This window comes from Nansenia antarctica (genome assembly GCF_963989245.1).
Source record: "Nansenia antarctica genome assembly, chromosome: 6".
Classification (NCBI taxonomy): Eukaryota; Metazoa; Chordata; class Actinopteri; order Argentiniformes; family Microstomatidae; genus Nansenia; species Nansenia antarctica.
The window spans coordinates 32,124,454-32,147,005 of NC_137676.1; the positions used below are offsets into that span (position 1 = coordinate 32,124,454).

Consider the following 22,552-nt stretch of genomic DNA (forward strand, 5'->3'; position numbering starts at 1 on the left):
CATCATCACGACATCGAGCTGGAATTAAGTGTCTCTCTGAATATTAAATGGTTACGTTTTTTTTTTTACTGAGCGAAAGGGGGGGGGGGTTGGCGGGGGCGGGGGGGGGGGGGGGGCGGGGGGCTTATTTACATGCCTTCATCCCATCCCGTGCTATCCGGGATGGAGATAAAAAAGAAAAATCCAGCTTGCTCATGATTTTTAAATGGAATAAAGCTCTATTTAAAGAAGAAGAGGGGTTTGCGGCTGTTGCAGTCAGGAGTCATGTATGATTTAGTGACTCTCTCTCTCTCTCTCTCTCCGAGGACCCTCAGCACGGGGCGGGGGGGGGGGGGTCACTCCAGACGTGGGTGGGACTTACATGGCCTGTCAGTCTCCGTGGAGCCCAGCCAACTGGGCCAGCACCAACGATGGACAAACAGGCTCCCTGTGGAGGCCAGCCAACTGGGCCAGCACCACGACACCACGGACAAGGAGATGATACCAACATCCTCTCTCACTGAGCAGGTGTGTACTAGCGCAGAAGAGCATTCTCCCCCACATGAGGTATGGCGGCAGTGTAAAGGAGGCTATGAGGTAGCCCTGCCTGTGACTTGTAAACACAGATATAGCCCTTGTACAAGTACCACGAGGATGACCTCTTGGTATAATGGTTTACATCTGTAGCATCCATGCAAGACATCCCCGCTTCCAACCCTGCCAATTAGGCCTAGACATGATGTTTGTTTAGAACTATCCACTCAAAGGTACTGGAAGAGGCTGAACCATAGCATTTAGAATGAGAATAGAATTGAATCGTTCAATGTACTGATCCTTCTACGAGAAGATGCTACTAGTATTGAAGACTGTGAGATGTACTGTGTTTGGGAGACAAAACTCGCTTCCATCTCAACACTCACTGAAATACTGTGATTGGCGCTTGTTGTCTTTGTTCTTTGTTTGTGACACTGTGGCTCTGGCTCACCCTGACACATTGTCCTTACTCACCAAGCCCATTTTTAATGGACCACTGACCTGTAAATTCCACAGTTTAAACATGCTCCCTGCAGTTCTTACATGCCAATTAGCTTAATTCCGTTCATGTATTTTCTCTATCAAACATTTGTTATTAATGGTTAGTGAAGTGTATCCTAGACCAGTGTGTTTTTTGTCTCGGTCTCTCTCTGTATATCTCTCTCACACACACACACACACACACACACACACACACACACACACACACTTTCTCTCCCCATCTCTCTCTCCCTCTCTCATACTCACATGCGCATGCACACACACACACACACACACACACACACACACACACACACAAACACACACACACACACACACTTTCTCTCCCCATCTCTCTCTCCCTCTCTCATACTCACATGCGCACACACACACACACACACATACACACACTTTCTCTCCCCATCTCTCTCTCCGACCCTCATACTCACATGCACACACACACACACACACACACACACACACACATACACACACTTTCTCTCCCCATCTCTCTCTCCCTCTCTCATACTCACATGCACACACACACACACACACACACACACACACACACTTCTCTCTCTCTCTCTCTCTCTCTCTCTCTCTCTCTCTCTCTCTCTCTCTCTCTCTCTCTCTCTCTCTCTCTCCCTCTCTTGTTGTCTCCCACTCTCTCTCCCTCCGATGTCTCTATATTTAGCCGGAGGTCTGAGCGGCTGCCAGTGGCTTATTGTCCCAGTAGGCATCCCCAATTCTCTAGCTAACAGCAGCCTGATCTGCTATCAGGCTCCTCAGCCTCCTGCTAAAAGGCTTACAATAGTGTGATGAAAGAGTCATTAAGCTGTGCTGTCTGTGACAAGCGGTCATGAGAGGAGAGAGAGCAAGTAGCAGGAGGTCTGTTCTTCTCTTCTCTGACACTATGCACTCATGAGAAGCTAGGAGTCAGTAAACAAAAGAGAAATGATAAACAGAAAGAACGTGAGAAGTGGAGGATTCTTTAAAAGAGACGTCCTATGGTGACAGGTTACAGAGGGATGTACATCTTTAAAGGATGTATATCTTAGCTTATTGAAGCCTTCATACAGATTGTATACCTACTATACAATGTGTGCACAATTATTAGGCGACCATATCATTATTTCTATGCACATTTTCCAACTCAAACCATATAAACTTGAATGCTTATTAGATTGAATCATTTTCTGGTGATATGTATTGGTGTCATGAGGAAGGGTGTGGCCTAAAGTGATTGACACCTTATATTAAGGTGTGCACAATTATTACATCAGGTAAAATGTGCCAAAAAAAAGAATTAACTGACACTGAATATTCAAAAATTGCAACACTCTTGAAATTGACTACCAGACAATCAATTGTTTTGTTGCGAATAGTCAACAGGGGCACAAAAAAAGGCACAAATTAACGGCAAAAGACTTGAGAAGAATTAAACGTGTAGCTACCAGGAACCCATTATCCTCCAGTGTCACCATATTCCAGAACTGCAACCTACCTGGAGTTTCCAGAAGTATGAGTCAAGTGCTCAGAAACATGGCCACCTCCAGTCAGTCAGACACCACCTCCAGTCGGTCAGACACCACCTCCAGTCAGTCAGACACCACCTCCAGTCGGTCAGACACCACCTCCAGTCAGTCAGACACCACCTCCAGTCGGTCAGACACCACCTCCAGTCAGTCAGACACCACCTCCAGTCGGTCAGACACCACCTCCAGTCGGTCAGACACCACCTCCAGTCAGTCACCACCTCCAGTCAGACACCACCTCCAGTCAGTCAGACACCACCTCCAGTCAGACAGACACCACCTCCAGTCGGACGGACACCACCTCCAGTCGGACAGACACCACCTCCAGTCGGACAGACACCACCTCCAGTCGGACAGACACCACCTCCAGTCGGACAGACACCACCTCCAGTCGGTCAGACACCACCTCCAGTCGGTCAGACACCACCTCCAGTCAGTCACCACCTCCAGTCAGTCAGACACCACCTCCAGTCAGTCAGACACCACCTCCAGTCAGTCAGACACCACCTCCAGTCAGTCAGACACCACCTCCAGTCAGTCAGACACCACCTCCAGTCAGTCACCACCTCCAGTCGGTCAGACACCACCTCCAGTCGGTCAGACACCACCTCCAGTCAGACAGACAACACCTCCAGTCAGTCACCACCTCCAGTCGGTCAGACACCACCTCCAGTCAGTCAGACACCACCTCCAGTCAGACAAACACCACCTCCAGTCAGACACCACCTCCAGTCAGTCAGACACCACCTCCAGTCAGACAGACACCACCTCCAGTCGGACGGACACCACCTCCAGTCGGACAGACACCACCTCCAGTCGGACAGACACCACCTCCAGTCGGACAGACACCACCTCCAGTCGGACAGACACCACCTCCAGTCAGACAGACACCACCTCCAGTCGGACAGACACCACCTCCAGTCGGACAGACACCACCTCCAGTCGGACAGACACCACCTCCAGTCGGTCAGACACCACCTCCAGTCAGTCAGACACCACCTCCAGTCAGTCAGACACCACCTCCAGTCGGTCAGACACCACCTCCAGTCAGTCAGACACCACCTCCAGTCAGTCAGACACCACCTCCAGTCAGTCAGACACCACCTCCAGTCAGTCAGACACCACCTCCAGTCAGACAGACACCACCTCCAGTCAGACAGACACCACCTCCAGTCAGACAGACACCACCTCCAGTCAGTCAGACACCACCTCCAGTCAGACAGACACCACCTCCAGTCAGTCAGACACCACCTCCAGTCAGACACCACCTCCAGTCAGACACCACCTCCAGTCAGACAGACACCACCTCCAGTCAGTCAGACACCACCCCCAGTCAGTCAGACACCACCTCCAGTCAGACAGACACCACCTCCAGTCAGACAGACACCACCTCCAGTCAGACAGACACCACCTCCAGTCAGTCAGACACCACCTCCAGTCAGTCAGACACCACCTCCAGTCAGTCAGACACCACCTCCAGTCAGACAGACACCACCTCCAGTCAGTCAGACACCACCTCCAGTCGGTCAGACACCACCTCCAGTCAGACAGACACCACCTCCAGTCAGTCAGACACCACCTCCAGTCGGTCAGACACCACCTCCAGTCAGTCAGACACCACCTCCAGTCAGACACCAACTCCAGTCAGACAGACACCACCTCCAGTCAGACACCACCTCCAGTCAGTCAGACACCACCTCCAGTCAGACAGACACCACCTCCAGTCAATCAGACACCACAGTTTTCCTCGCTTATACACTAAAAACTGAACTTGAGACACAATGACCAAAACCTGAAACCTGTGTATCTTATCTCACACCAATTCTTCACAAATACAAACACATTTCCTGCTTTTCACTAATTTTGCGGCTCTAAACCACACAGTTAACAAAACACTTAACACAATTCTTTACATTTTGCACAATCTTCCTCGATAAAATCTCTTGTGTTCACATGGAAAACACTACCATTCAGAATGCTTAATTCAAACCACCGATCACACAATCACACTCCTCATATGGACAAAACACCTATTGCTTTTGAATTAGCAATCATAGCTTTAGCAATAAAAGGTGAGCTCTCCTGTGTTGGAGAACAATGGATGCCAGCTTTGCAGAGAAAGGAAGAGCGAGAGGTGTGAGAGTCAGAAGAGGAGGAGGAGGACGAGAAAGAGGACAACCAAGACTACGACCTAGGAGAGTAATTGCCTCTGACAAGATTTGGGCCACTTTGGTTGACCACTTTGATGAAGTGGCTTTTAACATCGCAAAAAGGACGGCAACAGGGAAGAAACGTCATCGGCCAGCATGATAACCCTAACCCTAACCCTATAGCTGCTGAAGCATATCAGGGCTGGATTCGTCATGCCAGGCGATACCTTCCCCGAACACGATGAAATGCAGGATGCAGCCTAATTTTCTTTCTCTTTACAGTATATGCAGAAGGCATTTTATTTTATTATTTTTTTTGTTCTGTATGAACAACATTATTCAAATTCAACTGTGTTTGCTATGATATATATCAGAATAAAAAAAAACTGTTCTTGTATTTGTGTAGTATAACACTGAAAATGCAAAAGGCCTACCGATAATCATAGTAGTGTTTTCCACTGATCATAGTGTTTTCCATTGAGCACATTAGTATTCAATTGGTTCTTAGAAGTGTCTATTCATGTGATGGTGTGTGTGTGTGTGTGTCATTTGATGACAAAATTTCATTTTGAGAAGACATAACATTATTTTGAACGCAGTGTTTGCTTTTGCAAGAGATTTGTTTTTTGCAAGAGAGTTTAGAGTTTTGTACGTGTGTTTTTGGATCTGTGTTAAGAGTTAAGAGAAGAAAATTAGCCATGCTTTCAGAAAACGTGTTAAAGCGTTAGAGAACAATTGTATAAGGGATGGGTGTAAGTGCTTTTGTTATTTTGTCTTACAGTAACTAAACTTGCACTTCAAACTGTGTGTGTAGGCGTGTTGGACTCCCAAAAAGTTATTGCATCACCAGGGGGAGATGTAGGACTTGCGGCGGAGGGCTTCCCTTATTTCTCCACATAGAAGGTGCAACCCTATGGAGGAGGGGTACTAGTGTGGGCTGCTATCCTTAAGGATGAGCTAGTTGGACCTTTTCGTGTTGAAGATGGACTGAAAATCAACTCGCAAAACCTACTGCCAGTTTCTGGAAGATATCCAAGCAGTGGTACAGAAAGAAGTCTGCAGCATTCAAGAAGTTCATGATCTTTATGCAGGACAATGCTCCATCACATGCATCCAAGTATTCCACTGCTTGGCTGGCCAGCAAAGGCCTCAAAATGACAGAATATTGACCTGGTCCCCCTCCTCACTTGACTTCCTATTCCTATCCTATTGAGAACTTGTGGGCCCTAATGTGAGATTTACAATGAGGGAAGACAATCCACCTCTTTGAACAACATTTGGGGAGCTGTGGTTCCTGCTTTGAAAGTTGATCATGAATCGATCAAGAAACTGACAGACTCCATGGATGGAAGGCTCATGGCAGCTATTGAAAATATATTTTTAAATATTTAATTTCGAATAATTCTGCACACTAGTAGTTGTCTAATAATTGTGCACACGTATATATTCCCCTGAGAAAGACAAAACTAACTTTTCAGGTTTGAGGTATTTGTTCAACAATAAAATTAATCCTGAGGAATACAATGTGCCCAATAATTGTGCTCGCAGTGTACATAGAAGCTTTACAAATCATGAAAATCCTTTTGTCTGGTGTTTTGCCAAATGTTGATATTTTCAGTTCAGCTACTTAATCATGATTTAAAATCGAACTACTTATACTGAAGTGAAATATTGTGTACAGGCTTTGTGTTTACCTGTGACACCTGGCACAAAGATCCATTTGTGATAATAAAAAAAGGGGGGAAAAAGAAAAAGATGGTTCCAAATGGAATATTAGCATGGCCCTGCCACATCACTGAATGAATATATTCTGAATATGAATATATTACTGAATAAAAAATGGAGTACATAAAGCTGTTCCCTGAACCAAAATACAACGTTCTTCTCTTCATTAAATAAACATGCACACAGAGTTCACCAGCACATCCTTCAGAAGAGTATGAAGTAGGAATAGAATAATTATGCAACTGCCAGGTCGCCATCGTCCCGTTCCCTCACTGTGAGTGGGATTGACAGCCTCTGTTTCTGTGTTGGGGGTTTTTCTCACTCCCTGACCTATTTGTAATCAAAATAAGTGCGGATGACAGTGACTATGCGTGTGGCTGTCTGCCTCTCTCTTTAGCTGGCTCTTTGATAGATTAGAGGCCTGGGGACTGACTGGCTGGGCTGAGACAATGCATTTGAGGTCTGTGTGGCTGGCTGGCATATCAGTGCTGGGGTTACAATGGAGTGAGTGAATGGGCCCTCTTGTCTTGAGGGAGAAAGACTTGGCAGTTACTGTTAGTGTTGGGTCAGGCACAGTCAGTGCTCAGTGAAAGTTCCCTCTCCGCTCACCACGGTTAGCTGCAGACCAGAGCTCTGTTTCTGTCCTTGTACTTCTTGATTTGAGCTTTGATCATACTGACACTGTTGATGTGTGGCAGGGTGATAGGGACTGGTGAAAAAGTCCTCAAGTAGGACAATGTAATTTTTCAGTTTTTTCCAGATTATGAAAGTGATTGTAAGCTTTCAAATGACGTGTCATACATTGAAATCTGAAAATAGTTGAAGCAGATATGCTTATTTGAATGTTGGTACCCCTCAAACCAAATACTGGAGAAACTTGCTCTGAATCAAAACACATGAAAAACAGCTTCTATTAGCTAGCAAGCTAGCAAGGAATATCGCTATGAACATCTATCTGCATGTTTAGTACATCGTAACTTGCTGATAGAATATCAATATCCGTGGCCTGGGGTGGTCCAGTGGTCTAGCACCGCGGTCTACAGTGCACACATGTTGGCATGGGTTTGAATCCGGACCATGCCCTGCTGACATGCCCTTACTTTCCTGTCTATCTTCACTCTCTCTATCCAATAAAATGAAAAATATGAGTGGGATTGCCCCACTCAAAGAAAATAACCTTTAAAAAAATAAATAATATCAACATACTAAAAACACATACAGGTGCATCTAAAAATATTAGAATATCATGGAAAAGTTCATTATTTTCCATAATTTAATTCAAAAAGTGAAACTTTCATATATTCTAGATTCATTACACATGTATTGACATATTTCAAGCCTTTTTTGTTTTAATGTTGATGATTACGGCTTACAGCTCATGAAAATCTAAAATCCAGTATCTCAAACTATTAGAATATTACATGAGACCAATCAAGAAAAGGATTTATAATACAGAAATGTCGACCTTCTAAAAAGTATGTTCATTTATGCACTCAATACTTGGTCTGGGCTCCTTTTGCACGAATGACTGCATTAATGTGGCGTGGCATGGAAGCAATGGCACTGCTGAGGTGTTAGGGAAGCCCAGGTTGCTTTGATAGCGGTCTTCAGCTCATCTGTATTGTTGGGTCTGGTGTCTCTCATCTTCCTCTTAACAAACATAGATTCCCTCTATGGGCTTCAAGTCAGGCGAGTTGGCTGGCCAATCAAGCACAGCAATGCCATGGTCATTAAACCAGTTACTGGTCGTTTGGCACTGTGGGCAGGTGCCAAGTCCTGCTGGAAAATGAAATCAACATCTGCATAAAGCTTGTCAGCAGACGGAAGCATGAAGTGCTCTAAAATCTCCTGGTAGACGGCTGCATTGACTCTGGGCTTGATAAAACACAGTGGAGCAACACCAGCAGATGACATGGCACCCCAAATCATCATGGACTGTGAAACTTCACACTGGACTTCAAGTAACCTGGATTCTGTGCCTCTCCACTCTTCCTCCAGACTCTGGGACTTTGATTTCCAAATGAAATGCAACATTTACTTTAATCCGAAAAGATGACTTTGGACAACGGTTCAGTTCTTTTTCTCCTTAGCCCAGGTAAGACGCTTCTGACATTGTCCTGGTTCGGGAGTGGCTTGACACTAGGAATGCAACACTTGTAGCCCAGTTCCTGGTATGGATACGTCTGTGCGTGGTGGCTCTTGATGCGCTGACTCCAGCCTCAGTCCACTCCTTGTGAAGCTCCCCCAAGTTCTTGAATTGGCCTTTCTTGACAATCCTCTCAAGGCTGCAGTCATCCCTGTTGCTTGTTGCTTGTGCTTTTTTTTATTGGTCTTAAGCAATATTCTAATATTTTGAGATACTGGACTTTTCATGAGCTGTAAGCCATAATCATCAACATTAAAACAAAAAAGGATTGAAATGTTTCACTTTATGTGTAATGAATCTAGAATATATATATTAAATTACGGAAAATAATATTCCACGATATTCCATTTTTTTAAGATACACCTGTAACTACACATAATTATATGATCACACAGTCCTAGCTTTTGCACACGTCCTAAAACGTACATTTGTTTACAAGCCATATCACTTACCCAGTAGCCTACAGCAGACTATACAGTGATTCCAATTCACAAATTGTTTAGTGATCTTAAAACTGTTGTTTGTTATATCGAGTGGACTCTTCGACACTTGCAACAAAAAAAAGGAAAAAAAACTTTTTTCTTTTCTTTTTTAAATAAGCTTTTTGGTCATTTGCGCGACTTGAGAATTGCCGACATGCAGACCCTTTCACCAGACCATGTCACACATTGTCCTTCTAGAACGATGAGAGAATGTTGTTGGTGTGTGTGGTGTGGTTTTAGTGTGGGCTACAAGTGGTGATTAGGATGTATAACAATGTGGAGGCTCTCCTAGCTCGTGGTGCACTCTATGCCAACAAAGGGAGTGTGGTGCAAGATTTTTTATTTTTGTCTTTTTTCTTAATATCCTTCTTTTTCTGTATTTCTTTTAATGCTATATGTAAAGCACTTTGCTTATATATATATTTGCTTTTATTCATTGTCAATTTTATTTTTCTTACTATACTCCTCTTGCTGTATTTTTTTATAATGTATGTAAAGCACTTTGAATTGCCCCTGTTGTATGAAATGTGCTACACAAATAAGCTTGCCTTGCCTTGCCTTGCCTTGGGCTAGATCCTACCTAAACATTTATTTGAATGGATGGAAAACCTCAGCTCCGTCCTAGGTCCAGTTTGGTGTTCCGCAAGGCTCACTCCTCGGCCCCTTACTGTTTTCTTTGTATTTGTTTCCCTTAGGATGTATTATGCATCTGAGGTCTGTTTGGCTGGCTGGTACATCCTTGCTGGCGATACAATTGAGTGCAGAGAATGTAGAGAAGGACAGAGTGAATGGAGAGAAAGTTGGCTGCTACCGATGGTGTTGAGTCAGTAACACTGGACCGGTGGAGGGCTATGTGACCGTTCCCTCTCCACTCACCAGAGTGCTGATTCTGATTGTTGTGTTAAAAGATTTGCTGGAGCAAGAAACAGCTAGAGTTTAGATTGTCCGACAGGGGCTAATGCACAATTATATCACAGTGTGAATCAAGTCGACTTAACTTTAGAGTACTTAATGCTGCTATATATCTTCCATAATGCACAATTATTTGAATCAGCCAAAAGTAGTCTTCTGTTTAATCTCATCTGAATGAATAACAATTAGAAGACAATGCTGTTTCATAGATTAGAGACTGGCTGCTGTACGAGTGATTGACCCAAATTCAAAAATACTCGTTTTTTTATTACTTTCACTAAATCTCATCTGAATGAATAACAATTAGAACATCATAATGTGCCTATCCTTTAACAGCTTCACTTTTCTTAAGAATAGGACATAATGGCCATAAGCTATTAACTGAAATAAATGTAGAGAAATGACTGATAAAATTCAACCTTTGTTTTCACTTCATTGAACAACGAACACTCATTCAGGCCGGAGTCCTACCACTTTGTGTGGTTCACTGCTTTTCATCCCTCTAATACCGAATGTTCCTTTAATGAAGGTACACGGGCAATGCTCTGCTGTGCTGCTCCATTGTCCTCGCTCAGTATGAATTAGAAGGGTTTAATTAGTGCTTTGTCTCCAGACAGCTGTCCCCAATGTGCAATACGCTTTTTTTTTCTAAATCTATTTTCATTCTTTTCTATTTGAAGGGATAGCTCCTTCTCCTTCTCATATGAATCACACTCTTGTGTTGGTCAGCTGAATTTTACTTCATATACTGTTCTCTTCTTAGCTGAATAAATGCATGCTTAACAGACAAGCCAACAGCCTTTTATAAAAATTTAAAAAATGCATTTCTTTAACTTGGTGTTTTTTCACCTTGAAATGGATACTATGCAGAGAGACAATCAGGGAATGCCGCTGACAGATGCCAATGGCATACACACGGTTTACATCATTGTGAATGGTTTTGGTCAACTACAACTAATGTATAATAACTTGTAGTTTCATTTGAAAAGGATTTGGCTATGCCAATGGACTGATGTACAGCAGACACACTATGCTGTCTGACAAAGGAATGACGTACAATCAATTTCCCTCTGCCCAGATTCAAAGCTCTGAAAAGCAGATCCTGAACAATACTGTCCATTTCACAATTCACTGTCTTATATAAGACTCCATGTAGGATGGGATTTCACTCTAGCAGAGGACCAAGGAAGAGAGGGAAATACTCAGTAAGCTTTTGTAGGGTGCAAATCTTTACATTCGTCACAGAGATTCTACATTTTCTCTTTTCTGGCACCCAGTGTAAGGAGTTCTGGAGTCTGACTGCCAAACCAAAGAGAGAGAGAGAGAGAGAGAGAGAGAGAGAGAGAGAGAGAGAGAGAGAGAGAGAGAGAGAGAGAGAGAGAGAGAGAGAGAGAGAGAGAGAGAGAGAGAGAGAGAGAGAGAGAGAGAGAGAGAGAGAGAGAGAATAAAATGAATGAAAGAGATTGGGAAATGATGATAGAGTAAAGCACCATCACACAAATACAAATAGGCACTTGTTTGCCCTACAAGACACTTGTTTAAACGTTTTTCAGGGTAATCTGTTGCCAGTTTTTCCTCGTAACATTTACCTTGCCTTTTAGATCATATCTAGTACATTCTACAGTATATACATACGGTACATGTGGGAAAACTAGGGTTAAGGTTAGGTGCTAGGGTGACTTGGTACATGCTGGCATGTCTAACCCTAACCCTAACCCTAACCCTAGTTTTCCCACATGTACCGTATTCCCACATGTACCGTAACATATACAGCTTACTGTGCAAATGACAAGTGGGACCCTGGCAGTAGAGAGGCTGATTCTGTTCTCCTCAACTTGTAGGTCTGCGCCTCCTCCCACTCCAATGAATTTAACATCTCATCATTCAATTACTTACTCAATATTTACTCATTGTTGCAATAATGCTCAATCCAATGGTGACTTTACACAGTGCTAAAAAGCACATATTTTGAGTGGCTTTAATCCTATATTCATTAATTCAGTTTACCATGTATATTAATCATTTGAATGTTAGCTAACTGATCATATTTGCACACAAGGTTGTTTTGTATTGTTACCATTATCCCATCCTTTTATTACATTATTATTTGATTAGATCATATATGTATTTCCTCTTTTTGACCCAAAGCGTGCTACTGAAAAGTATTACCACAAATAACACCTGACCTTTTCACTAGACCTCAATTCCATGACGAATCAGAACTCGAATGCTTTTTTCTTCTTCCGCCCGCCCCATTCACACATTCAATTACGGAGCTTATTATGATATACAATATCGCATGACTCTTCCCCTACGACACGAAGACGCGATGTAGTCGAGGAGATTGGAAACAACATTTCTCGTTTCGTTTCATAGAATGGAAAGTGGGTGGTTATAAATCATGTTCTGTCCAGACACTACCCAACCCAGGCCCATCTCATCCCAGGGAGGACAATAGTGGAGCTTGAGGGCCGCTCAGAGCTCTAAACATGATTAGCCGCACACTGTCTAAATCCTTATTGTCAATTAACTGCAGCACTTAACTCGGCGGGAAAGACTGTCCCTCCGCAGGCCCATGTGACTTCTCCATCAGTGGCGTTTCACGCAGCTCGAAAGCCTCAGGGTCACACCGACCTCATGGCCAGAACGCTGCAGCTAAACCTCTAAACATACTGTATGGATTACTAAATGGAACAGGAATAAACTGCTGTATTATTAAACAGTGGCTTGGTCAATCTGAACACTTGTAGGGTATTTGAGGGCTAAGGCTGACTATAAGTCGGGGTGCAACAGAAACAAAGTCTTGATAGGGAGATGTGAATGAATTGCACACAAAGGCCCAATCCAGTTTCTCTTTCCTACCCCCCGTACAGCTCGTTTTGGAGTGCCACTCACTTTGGCGGCAAGCCCCCGGAACAGAGCCACAAGGGGCAGGGGTTGAAATCTTCCCTTATGAAATGGGACGACCCTTCAAGACCCTGATACGTCATCAGTCGTATCATAGAAAACCGTGGACGCTCACGATTCATTCACAACTTTCAAGTTTCATCCTATCAATCGATTCAGTTCATGACAGAATAGAGGTGCTCTGTAGGCTAGCAACCTGTGCTCCTACCCTGCCAGTCTGCACTGATATTAGAGGAGTGGTAACATCATAACGTCATATGCCATCAAAGGGGGGAAATGCTACATGGAAATATGTCAAAATGCGGGACTATCATGCACAAATCAGCCACATGTAACGTTAGATCGCTACACACAGCTAGACACATAGACATAGGCATAAACACATAGGCATAAATAGCTTATTTTTTTAAATGTTTGTTATAAAGACAAGGTCTATAATACATTGAAATGACATTAAACTAAGATAATACGATGGTTCATCATCATTTCTAAATGCTTTATTAACGAAGAAAATAATTACTTTTGTTTTCTCTTCCTGCTTGTCAGTCCTGTTTTCACTATGTGCCGATGATTCGCAGCAAGGCATTCTGGGATGATTTGCAAGGCATTCTGGGATGATTCACAAGGCATTCTGGGATTTCGTAACCCTCCGCTTGTGAGCCACAAGGAGTCTGGTGGCAAAAAATCTTAGTTTGGAGCCATAAAAAGTCCTACCCCTTGTGCCCTACACCTACATGAAAACAATAATTGGGACACCCCTACCCTAAACGTGAATGCGCAAAACAGAGCCGTAGGGGTGAAAACAGAGCCGTAGGGGTGAATTGGGATTGGGCCAAGACATTGACCCTGTATACAGAAAATGGAGTGTCGTGGAAAATCTATCTTGACTCTAATACATTAAACTACAAATACTCAACTAATTAATAATAAATAATCAAAGAAACCGGAGCTGATGATGACTACAAGGGAAACCCTTTATTGAGAACAATGCAGGGCCAAGTTAGTTCGCAAAGCAACTCCCGTCCCCCTATCCACACAGACCTTTACACTTTTGCATCGTCCCCTCATAAAAATTGTCATTTGCATAGCCCCCATTCCTAGCTGTTCCTGGGCCTGTTCTTAGAAAACCCTTTGATCAGTGATAAACTCTTTTCCCATACATTCCAAGGCGTTGTAATGTTTACTCTGGGCACCATAAACATTGATTACCTTTTGACTTGACTAGCGAGTTTGTGTTTGCGATTCTCAACATCCTTGAAACGCAGGTCCGTGTTTCAAAAGAAAAAGTCTGAACATTTTGATTGGTCGCCGATATGAGGACCAAAAGCATTAGAACGTGTCACACATTAACTTTGGGCTGTCTCACCTCGAAGAGACGCAGCACGTTGGCCACCATGATGGACACGGAGCTGGCGGATGCCCCGATGACCCCCACCACGCGCTCCGGCTTGCGTATGATGGGGGGCTCCCCGTTGGAGCAGCGGATGTCCGACGTGTCCTTCTGGATGAGGGCCTGGACGAAGGTGAGCGACTGCTCCAGGGCGTAGGTGTCTCTGGAGCAGGTGTCCAGGATCCTGGCCCCCAGGGTGATGTTGGGCAGCAGCTCCGGGTCACTGTTGATCTGGTCCAGGGCGTACAGCATGGCCTCCATCCGGTGGATCCCCTTCTCCTTCTTGATCTCCCCACAGGGCAGGCCGTGGGGTCCCCGGGAGTGGACGGGGAACAGGCCCCCCAGGGTGATGTCCCCCGGGATCTTGATGGAGTGGGGGTGAAGGCCGTGGTGGGTGGCCCAGGACCCCGGGGGGGTCACCAGACCCACCCACAGCATCCATAGTAGGAGGTGGGGCCATGTGGCGGCGGAGGAGCGGGAGCCTCTCCAGCTCTGTCCTGAGGCCCAGCTCCGGAACGTTCCATGCTGGCGGTGATGGTGGCAGAGTCGGGGCGAGGGTGATTGGGATGTCATGGCGCTGGGACTTTTATTGGCACAAGTCTTCACCCTCTACAGAACTCGAGGCACCTGTGAGAGACAGAGCAGAAAGTAAAGAAAGTGAAGCATTTATTCATAATAACACATAATATGATCTATTGAGATTATTGATTCAAGGCTTTAAATTGCAGAGTGAGGATGAATTATTAGACTTATCCCTTTTTTAGTAGGGGAGGACAATAGAAAACGAGAGGAAAATAGATATAAATGAAAAGTAGATGGCAAAGACCACTGAGAACGGAGAGGAAAATATAATGAGGGTCATGCAAGCCAGGACTTAGGCCTACCCGTTGAATACCAAACCCAGAGATGTTAGCAAAGGCCAAACTAATATTTATGATTCTCCAGCAAATATCATATTCTTTCCCAGCAGAGTGGGGTCACATTTTTCATTCAGTTAATAGCACAGGGCACGCCCCCTATCGCAAGATTGTATGGTAATCCCCTCACTTTGTACGAATGAAAGCTGTCAACACTGTAATGAGATGATATGTAGCTTATTTTCATTGCAGAAAGTGGATTTGAATGCTGATTCTTAGTGGTGATGGTGTGACTGGCTGTGGCTCAATAGGGTTGTAATGCTTTATAAAGACATCTGCTGTTTGGATAGGGGTGTTGGATGTGGAAGACTGAGCTCTCTGTGAAAGGCATAGCTGCACATGTAAAGTAACATCAGTTACTGGAGGTAACAATGTATACATGTATATATGATGTATGTACGCAATTCAAGATAGCGCGGGGGGGGTTCCTCTGTTTAATTGCCCCCAGGTTTTTTTGCTAAAGTTAGCTGAAGTACTTTCAGGGTAAGGACACATGATCTGACTATAAGGTGAATTTTTTTTTTTTTTTTTTTTTAAATGAACTATCCCTTTAATGGTTTATTTTGACGCATCCAATCAGCTCTCTTTGACCATGGCTGAGCAAAGGCCCTGCTGCTCACCTGAAGAGGGAGACATGGGGCTGCAAGGTCACATGTAATGTAGGTAACATATTACACATATGTTGGCAACGTACGTGTGTGTAAGGCATATTGATGAGTGATTACTCAATAGGGTTGCATGGTTATATAGAGGCAACTATAAATAGCGCTTCATGACTCATACATGTATGTATGGAACATGGATGAGGTCAATGAAAAGGAATGATCGCTCAATAGACATGCACAGGAGGTGGGGTAAGAGCAGTGGCGGACTGGCCACCGGGCAAGCCTGGCAAATGCCAGGAGGGCCGCGAGACTCTAGGCCGCTCAGAATGTATTATATAAAAAATATATATATATTTGTAATTTTGTCTCTAGTGATTTTCATTGAAAATAACTTATTTCAGCAGACCGCGGCCCAAAACATTTGATATCGGCCGGGCCATCCACGCAGTTCTGCATCGCGGATGCCCAGGGCCCTAAACCAATAGGAGCAGAGCTCCCCTATGGGGCGGAGCTCCACGATCTAGAAGGATAGTTATGGTAAACCAATAGGAGCAGAGCTTTAGGTAGCGGGGTAAACCAATAGGAGCAGAGCTTTAGGTAGCGGGGTAAACCAATAGGAGCAGAGCTCCCCTATGGGGCGGAGCTCCACTCATATAACTGGAGTATATCTCCATAACTATCGTAGTCAGTTCTATATCACCAGTGGACACGCACCTCATGTCATCATTCCGTTTATAACAGCAGTTAACGTTACACTGCTTTCATTTTCAGAATGAGGGAATTTGATGAGAGCGATGCAGTTAATGTGCAACAACTGGATGCAGGGAGCAAGTGTAGTTGGAAGTAGGAATGCACCGAAATTCGCATGTATTGGGCCGAAAATAGCACAAAAAAGTACATTCGGTGTAAAAAGGCTATTGAAAGAGATATTGACTGATGACTGCCTACTGATAATACATAATTACAGCAAACATGTCGGTAGTTTGGCATCTGTCCTCTGACTTTTTATGTTAACAATCCGTGTTGCGTGTTGCGTTTGGAAATAGGGCTGTTGTGTCGCAAATGCCAGGGCTGTTTTTTGAACCCAGTCCGCCCCTGGGTAAGAGATAGAGACTAAGGTAAAAATGTAGGAAAGAATAGGATAAGATTGATTTAATCATGTTTTTTTGGGGGAAGCAGAGTTGGACCGAGCCTTGGGAACTCTAGGGGGAACATAGGCATTGTTATTAGACAACACCTGTTAGACTACATGGTTACATAGACAACATACATTATATGCTACGTGGGTGAGGCATATGGATAGGATTAAAGATCGAAACAATATCCAACATTAAGGGGTTAAGAGACAAAAGAAGACAAAAGAATGGAACAACGTTTTTAACAAACGGGAGCATAGTGCTGGATAGACAGAGAATTGTAAATAAGCAGCCGTACATTTGAACTATATGTAAGATTACATGGAAAATGTTTGATAGATGTTCTATAGATGATAGATATGCCATCATACCAAAATGAAATGGTCAACAACTACACGACAGTAAATGCCATCTCTGTAATATTTGCGTTTTGAGGAAGGAAAATGAACACTTCTGACATTTTACACTTTTCAAATTAAATTAATCATGTTCAGTCTGCGTTTCATCTTAATGCCATGCCCTGAGGGGCTCGCTGTCACTGAGTCTCTCACTAGCTGATAACAACCAACACACGTAGGGCCTACTATCAAATAGGCTCGGAAATTTGTCACCCCAATTTACTATGCACAATGAAAACGTCTTCGACATGAGTTTCTGAGGCAAAGCATTACTTTCTTTGCTTAGTCTGACCCCTCTGTGATGTTCAGTTGCTCTCTCTATAGCTGCCAACTGTCCAACGTTTTCAACGTTGTTTTCAATTGTGCACGCTAATTATGTTTTAAAGCTGCCTCTTCATGACTTAATTGGATTTTAGAGCATGGTTCAAAGTGGCAGAGGAGCGAGTTTGGATGTTCAACGTGAGAGACAAGCAGTCTCTGGTGCACACTCCAGCAAATGCAATTATTTCTATGGTGAGATAAACACCGCTTTAACTGGTGTACATAACGGACCGTATTAATAATGAATATGGCCAATTTGTGGTTGGTCTAATGGCCCGGTCTAATGTACCCGGGTTCAAATTATGCAGATTACTTTTGGGAACCGTGACTGCGGTGGGGGGCGGTCCAACACAGATATTGTTTGGGGGAGCCTTCTTTTAAATGTCAGTTCTTATGGGGCGGTCCTGATTTGTTATGGGGGGGGGGAGGGTCAGTACTGTAATTCAAGCTTTGGATGTGAGTATGTTGTCCATGTTACAATGCATACACTACCTAAGGATGGACTGCATTAGGGAGTCAACATGAATTCATGTGAGTTAATGTTCTAAAGTAAGTAAAGTAAGTAAAGTACTGTGGTAAAGTAATGTACTGTGGTAAAGTAATGTGGTAAAGTACTGTGATAAAGTACTGTGATAAAGTACTGTGGTAAAGTACTGTGGTAAAGTACTGTGGTAAAGTACTGTGGTAAAGTACTGTGGTAAAGTACTGTGGTAAAGTACTGTGGTAAAGTACTGTGGTAAAGTACTGTGGTAAAGTACTGTGGTAAAGTACTGTGGTAAAGTACTGTGATAAAGTACTGTGGTAAAGTACTGTGGTAAAGTACTGTGGTAAAGTACTGTGATAAAGTACTGTGATAAAGTACTGTGGTAAAGTACTGTGGTAAAGTACTGTGGTAAAGTACTGTGATAAAGTACTGTGGTAAAGTACTGTGGTAAAGCACTGTGGTAAAGTACTGTGGTAAAGTACTGTGGTAAAGTACTGTGGTAAAGTACTGTGGTAAAGTACTGTGGTAAAGTACTGTGGTAAAGTACTGTGGTAAAGTACTGTGATAAAGTACTGTGGTAAAGTACTGTGGTAAAGTACTGTGGTAAAGTACTGTGATAAAGTACTGTGATAAAGTACTGTGGTAAAGTACTGTGGTAAAGTACTGTGGTAAAGTACTGTGATAAAGTACTGTGGTAAAGTACTGTGGTAAAGCACTGTGGTAAAGTACTGTGGTAAAGTACTGTGGTAAAGTACTGTGGTAAAGTACTGTGGTAAAGTACCGTGGTAAAGCAGGAGATGACTAATCATATGCCATCAGGCCCAGTCGAGGGGGGGTTGTGGAGTTTCGGACTGTCGGGTATTTCGTCGATGGGGAGGGGGGGTGGGGTAGTGTTGGGTGTGTGTGTGGTAGCTGAGTTTTGGATTGTCGGGTGTTTCATCGACGGATGGACGGACGGACGGGGGGTGGTGTTAGCAGAGTTTTTGATTGACGGGTGCATCGATGGTGCAAGTGTGACCCCCTCTAGCCGTTGTGGCCCTAAACAGCCACATAGTGTTTATGCCAGCGGCCGTCCCTGTACGCCACGTCTGATGTAACCTCACTTTGACAGATAACACAGTACAGTAATACATTATACAGTTTTGTACATTGGTAGACTATATTGGTATTGGTCCTATATGTGCCCTCCTGTTGGTCCTGGTATAGCTGTTTATTTAGGACCTGTTTTTTCCGAGTGAGAGGATAATGGTATGGTATTTTACACTAGAGAAAGAAAATAACATGTTATGTAGCTTACGATTGTCCAGAGGCAGGACTGAGTCATCAGTCAATCAAGTAGCATCCTGAAGGTCCCCAAATGTGTGATAACACTATGCCAGCCATGCCCAGAAGGAAGAGGGGAGTCTTCAAGGTGAACCTAATTAACAAGTCAGATATTTGACTTCTACTACATCCACTGACTTGCTATAATTACATCTACTTTCATCATTTGTTTATATGCTCTAATCTCCCCTACAGCTGGATTATCCCTTAAACCCTTAAAACTATTTTGGTAGCATTTTCCATTTTTTGAAATATGTCAGTCAAGTACACACACTGAGGATGACCCCTTAATGATGCACGGAAGGCAAGCATGCAAGCATAATGAGTCATTCTCATTATAAAATAAAAATCACCGTGAGGTATAGGCAACATTGTGATGACTAACCAACCCACCTCCAGGCAAAAGACAATGAGTGGGTTTGAATCTATCAAGACCTTTTTCTCTGATGATGTCCTGCCATTGTGAAACATGCATGATCGCAATAATGGTGGTGCTAGAAGAAAAAAAATCACCAAGATGCATTTGGGGTAAAACTCTATGACAATGATTACGGCATTCATAATTAATGAATGCTGAAATATTCCTTAATGAGGAAAGAAACAAAGGCACAACACCTGTGGTCGCAATAGACAAACAGGCTCCAGAAATACATAATTCAAGCACCATTCAAGCACCTAAGTCATAATCATAATACTGTATATTCAACTGACCAAAACAATACCTCTGGATATTCATTTCCATTGCTGTTTTTGCTCATGGATTGCAATCCGTAAATGTTCATCCAGGATTGACCAGGTGTGAAACCTGGCACCAAACTTAACTATCTGAAAGCTGTAGAACATCACCAGAGCAACCACAGTGACCAAGAACAGAAGTACAGTACAGAAGCACTCACGGAGGCTAGGCTAACTGCCTGACAGTCGGATGCTCCTTGGCTATAGTGACCTGTGTCATGACTTGAGGAAGGGCATTCAGAACCCAGACCTGGGTCAAATACACATGTCAAATACTTGAAAAGTGTTTGAGGTGTGCTTTATTTGGCTTGGGGACGATCCCATTGGTTACATCCAGGCAAATGATATCAAGTGCAGCTAAATTATTTGAAAGCCTTTGACCCAGGTCTGTTACCCAACCTTGTATTAGCTGTGTGGGCGTTCAGGAACATCTGGAACATCTCGTTTAGCCCATTAACCGATGAGAGCAGATGCCCTTTTGTGTTATTACAATTGCCTGCTACAGGTCACAACAGACATCAAAGCTGTTATACACCACCAGATCTACTGTATACGGTCTCATTATATATTATATTGAGAGATTTAACGAGCTCCACATGTTTACAATGAAGCCTGCACCACACAATGGACTCTATAGGGAAAACACAGATGTCCAATGAAACAGTATAGCAACAGGGCTCTACGATGTGCTTCTAACTCGGTGCATCGTTTCAAGTATTTCAGTCCGAATACAGTACCGGGCTGATGCTCAAAGGACGCGAAACTACCACCCCCGACCTTTTCCTTACTATGTCCCATGATAGGAAGTAAAGCCTCAATAACAGGCTGGTCTTAACGAAGTATGACCACATTTAATTAAACAACAAAGAGGTTTATAAATCACACTGACAATGTGTCCAGTAGGCTATTATATAAAATAAAAAAAAGATGAACAACATAACCTTAAAATAGTATAACCCTTTCAGTAGGCTATAACCTAAACATGGTAAGATGTTGTTGAAATAAATACTTGCTGTAACGTTCGCACACAAAAAAGATCCAATCTGCGCACTGCACCTGCAGGTAGAGTTGCACAGGTGCCCGCGGACCGCGTCGTGTCATCCCACCTCACACATTATTATGAGTTTATGGAAGAACACAGGAACTTCAGCAGTCAGCTTTACCGAATATGCACGCTGTCGCAGAAGAAAGACCACTCGTATGATCTACGCCAAATACAGTTCCAGGCAGCTTTGGAGACATAGCCTTTCCCTCGATAAACTAGTCCATTGAACAACTTTGCGCATCACTAGATCATGACGTGTCCCTGTGTCGAGTTTCAACAGTGTGCTCATGTAGGCTATTTTGTGACGCTTGTGACAATTTACCTACTTTTGCTGATTTTTTATCAATGATATTATGAAATTGGCATTATGTTTGTATTGATGTAGCCTACTGTGGTCACTGGCCGACCGAAAATCACCCACAACTCAGTACATGTCCAAAAAGCTGATTTAAACATATTTTTAAATTAATATTAGCCATTTCCAAAGGAAATTGTTGATGTTGTCATAAGGTCATGATACGTGTACAGTGTGTATCACTTACCTGAAAATGCCATCCTGATGTTTCACTAACTTGCTCCTAGAAATACAAAAGTCATTGAAAACATCCAGAAGCCACTACAAATATTGCACGTTGATTCTCGGCGAAAGCCGTTTTCAGTTGTCTCAACTTTTTTTAAACAGTGAAAAAAATGTGTCTATTAAGAATATTGAAGAAAAAGTGTTCCATTGATCGGATTCAAGTCTTTAGAACTTGCTTTCGAGGTTTTTAATATCGTGCGTCACACGTGAACATGTGCAGCATTCCTCACAACTGTGACGCTTCAAATCACTTATCAAATCTCTTTAAAGCCTGCTTTCCCCTCCCTCTCTCTCTGTCTGTGTCTCTCTCCCGTTCTCTCTCCCTTTTTCTCTCTCTCTCTGTCTCTCTCTCTGTCTCTCTCTCTGTCTCTCTCTCTCCCTCCTCTCTCTCTCTCTCTCTCTCTCTCTCTCTCTCTCTCTCTCTCTCTCTCTTTCTTTCTCAAACTCTCCCCTTCCACATGTGTGTGTGTGTGTGTGTGTGTGTGTGTGTGTGTGTGTGTGTGTGTGTCTGTCTGTGTGTGTTCTGTGATTTGACCTTTGTTGCTCCATTAAGTCATCATTGTGACTGAGAATGAAACCATGTAAGATAATAGCCTATCATATATCACAATGTACATGAGGTGAAGGCAAACCTGACACTTTTTTACTGATCAATAATGTTAATGGTTCATTCAAGTTTTCATCAGGTTACATAACCTATGTGTCCTATTCTCAGTAATGACCATTAATCTGCCCAACATGTATTGAAATGCTATCCTCAACACAAAC

At 43.4% G+C, this 22,552-nt stretch overlaps 1 protein-coding gene across 1 annotated transcript in view; it reads right to left on the reverse strand.

The window, feature by feature from the left end:
- grm6a (glutamate receptor, metabotropic 6a) overlaps nt 1–14,813 on the reverse strand; it is a gene marked incomplete at both ends in the record, with an annotated part of 47,186 nt that extends 32,373 nt beyond the window's left edge. Inside the window, one exon of the mRNA XM_080534354.1 lies at nt 14,217–14,813. Within this exon, the coding sequence (XP_080390480.1) occupies nt 14,217–14,813 (597 nt within the window). The remainder of the gene's footprint in view (nt 1–14,216) is intronic.
- Nucleotides 14,814–22,552: the final 7,739 nt, after the last annotated feature.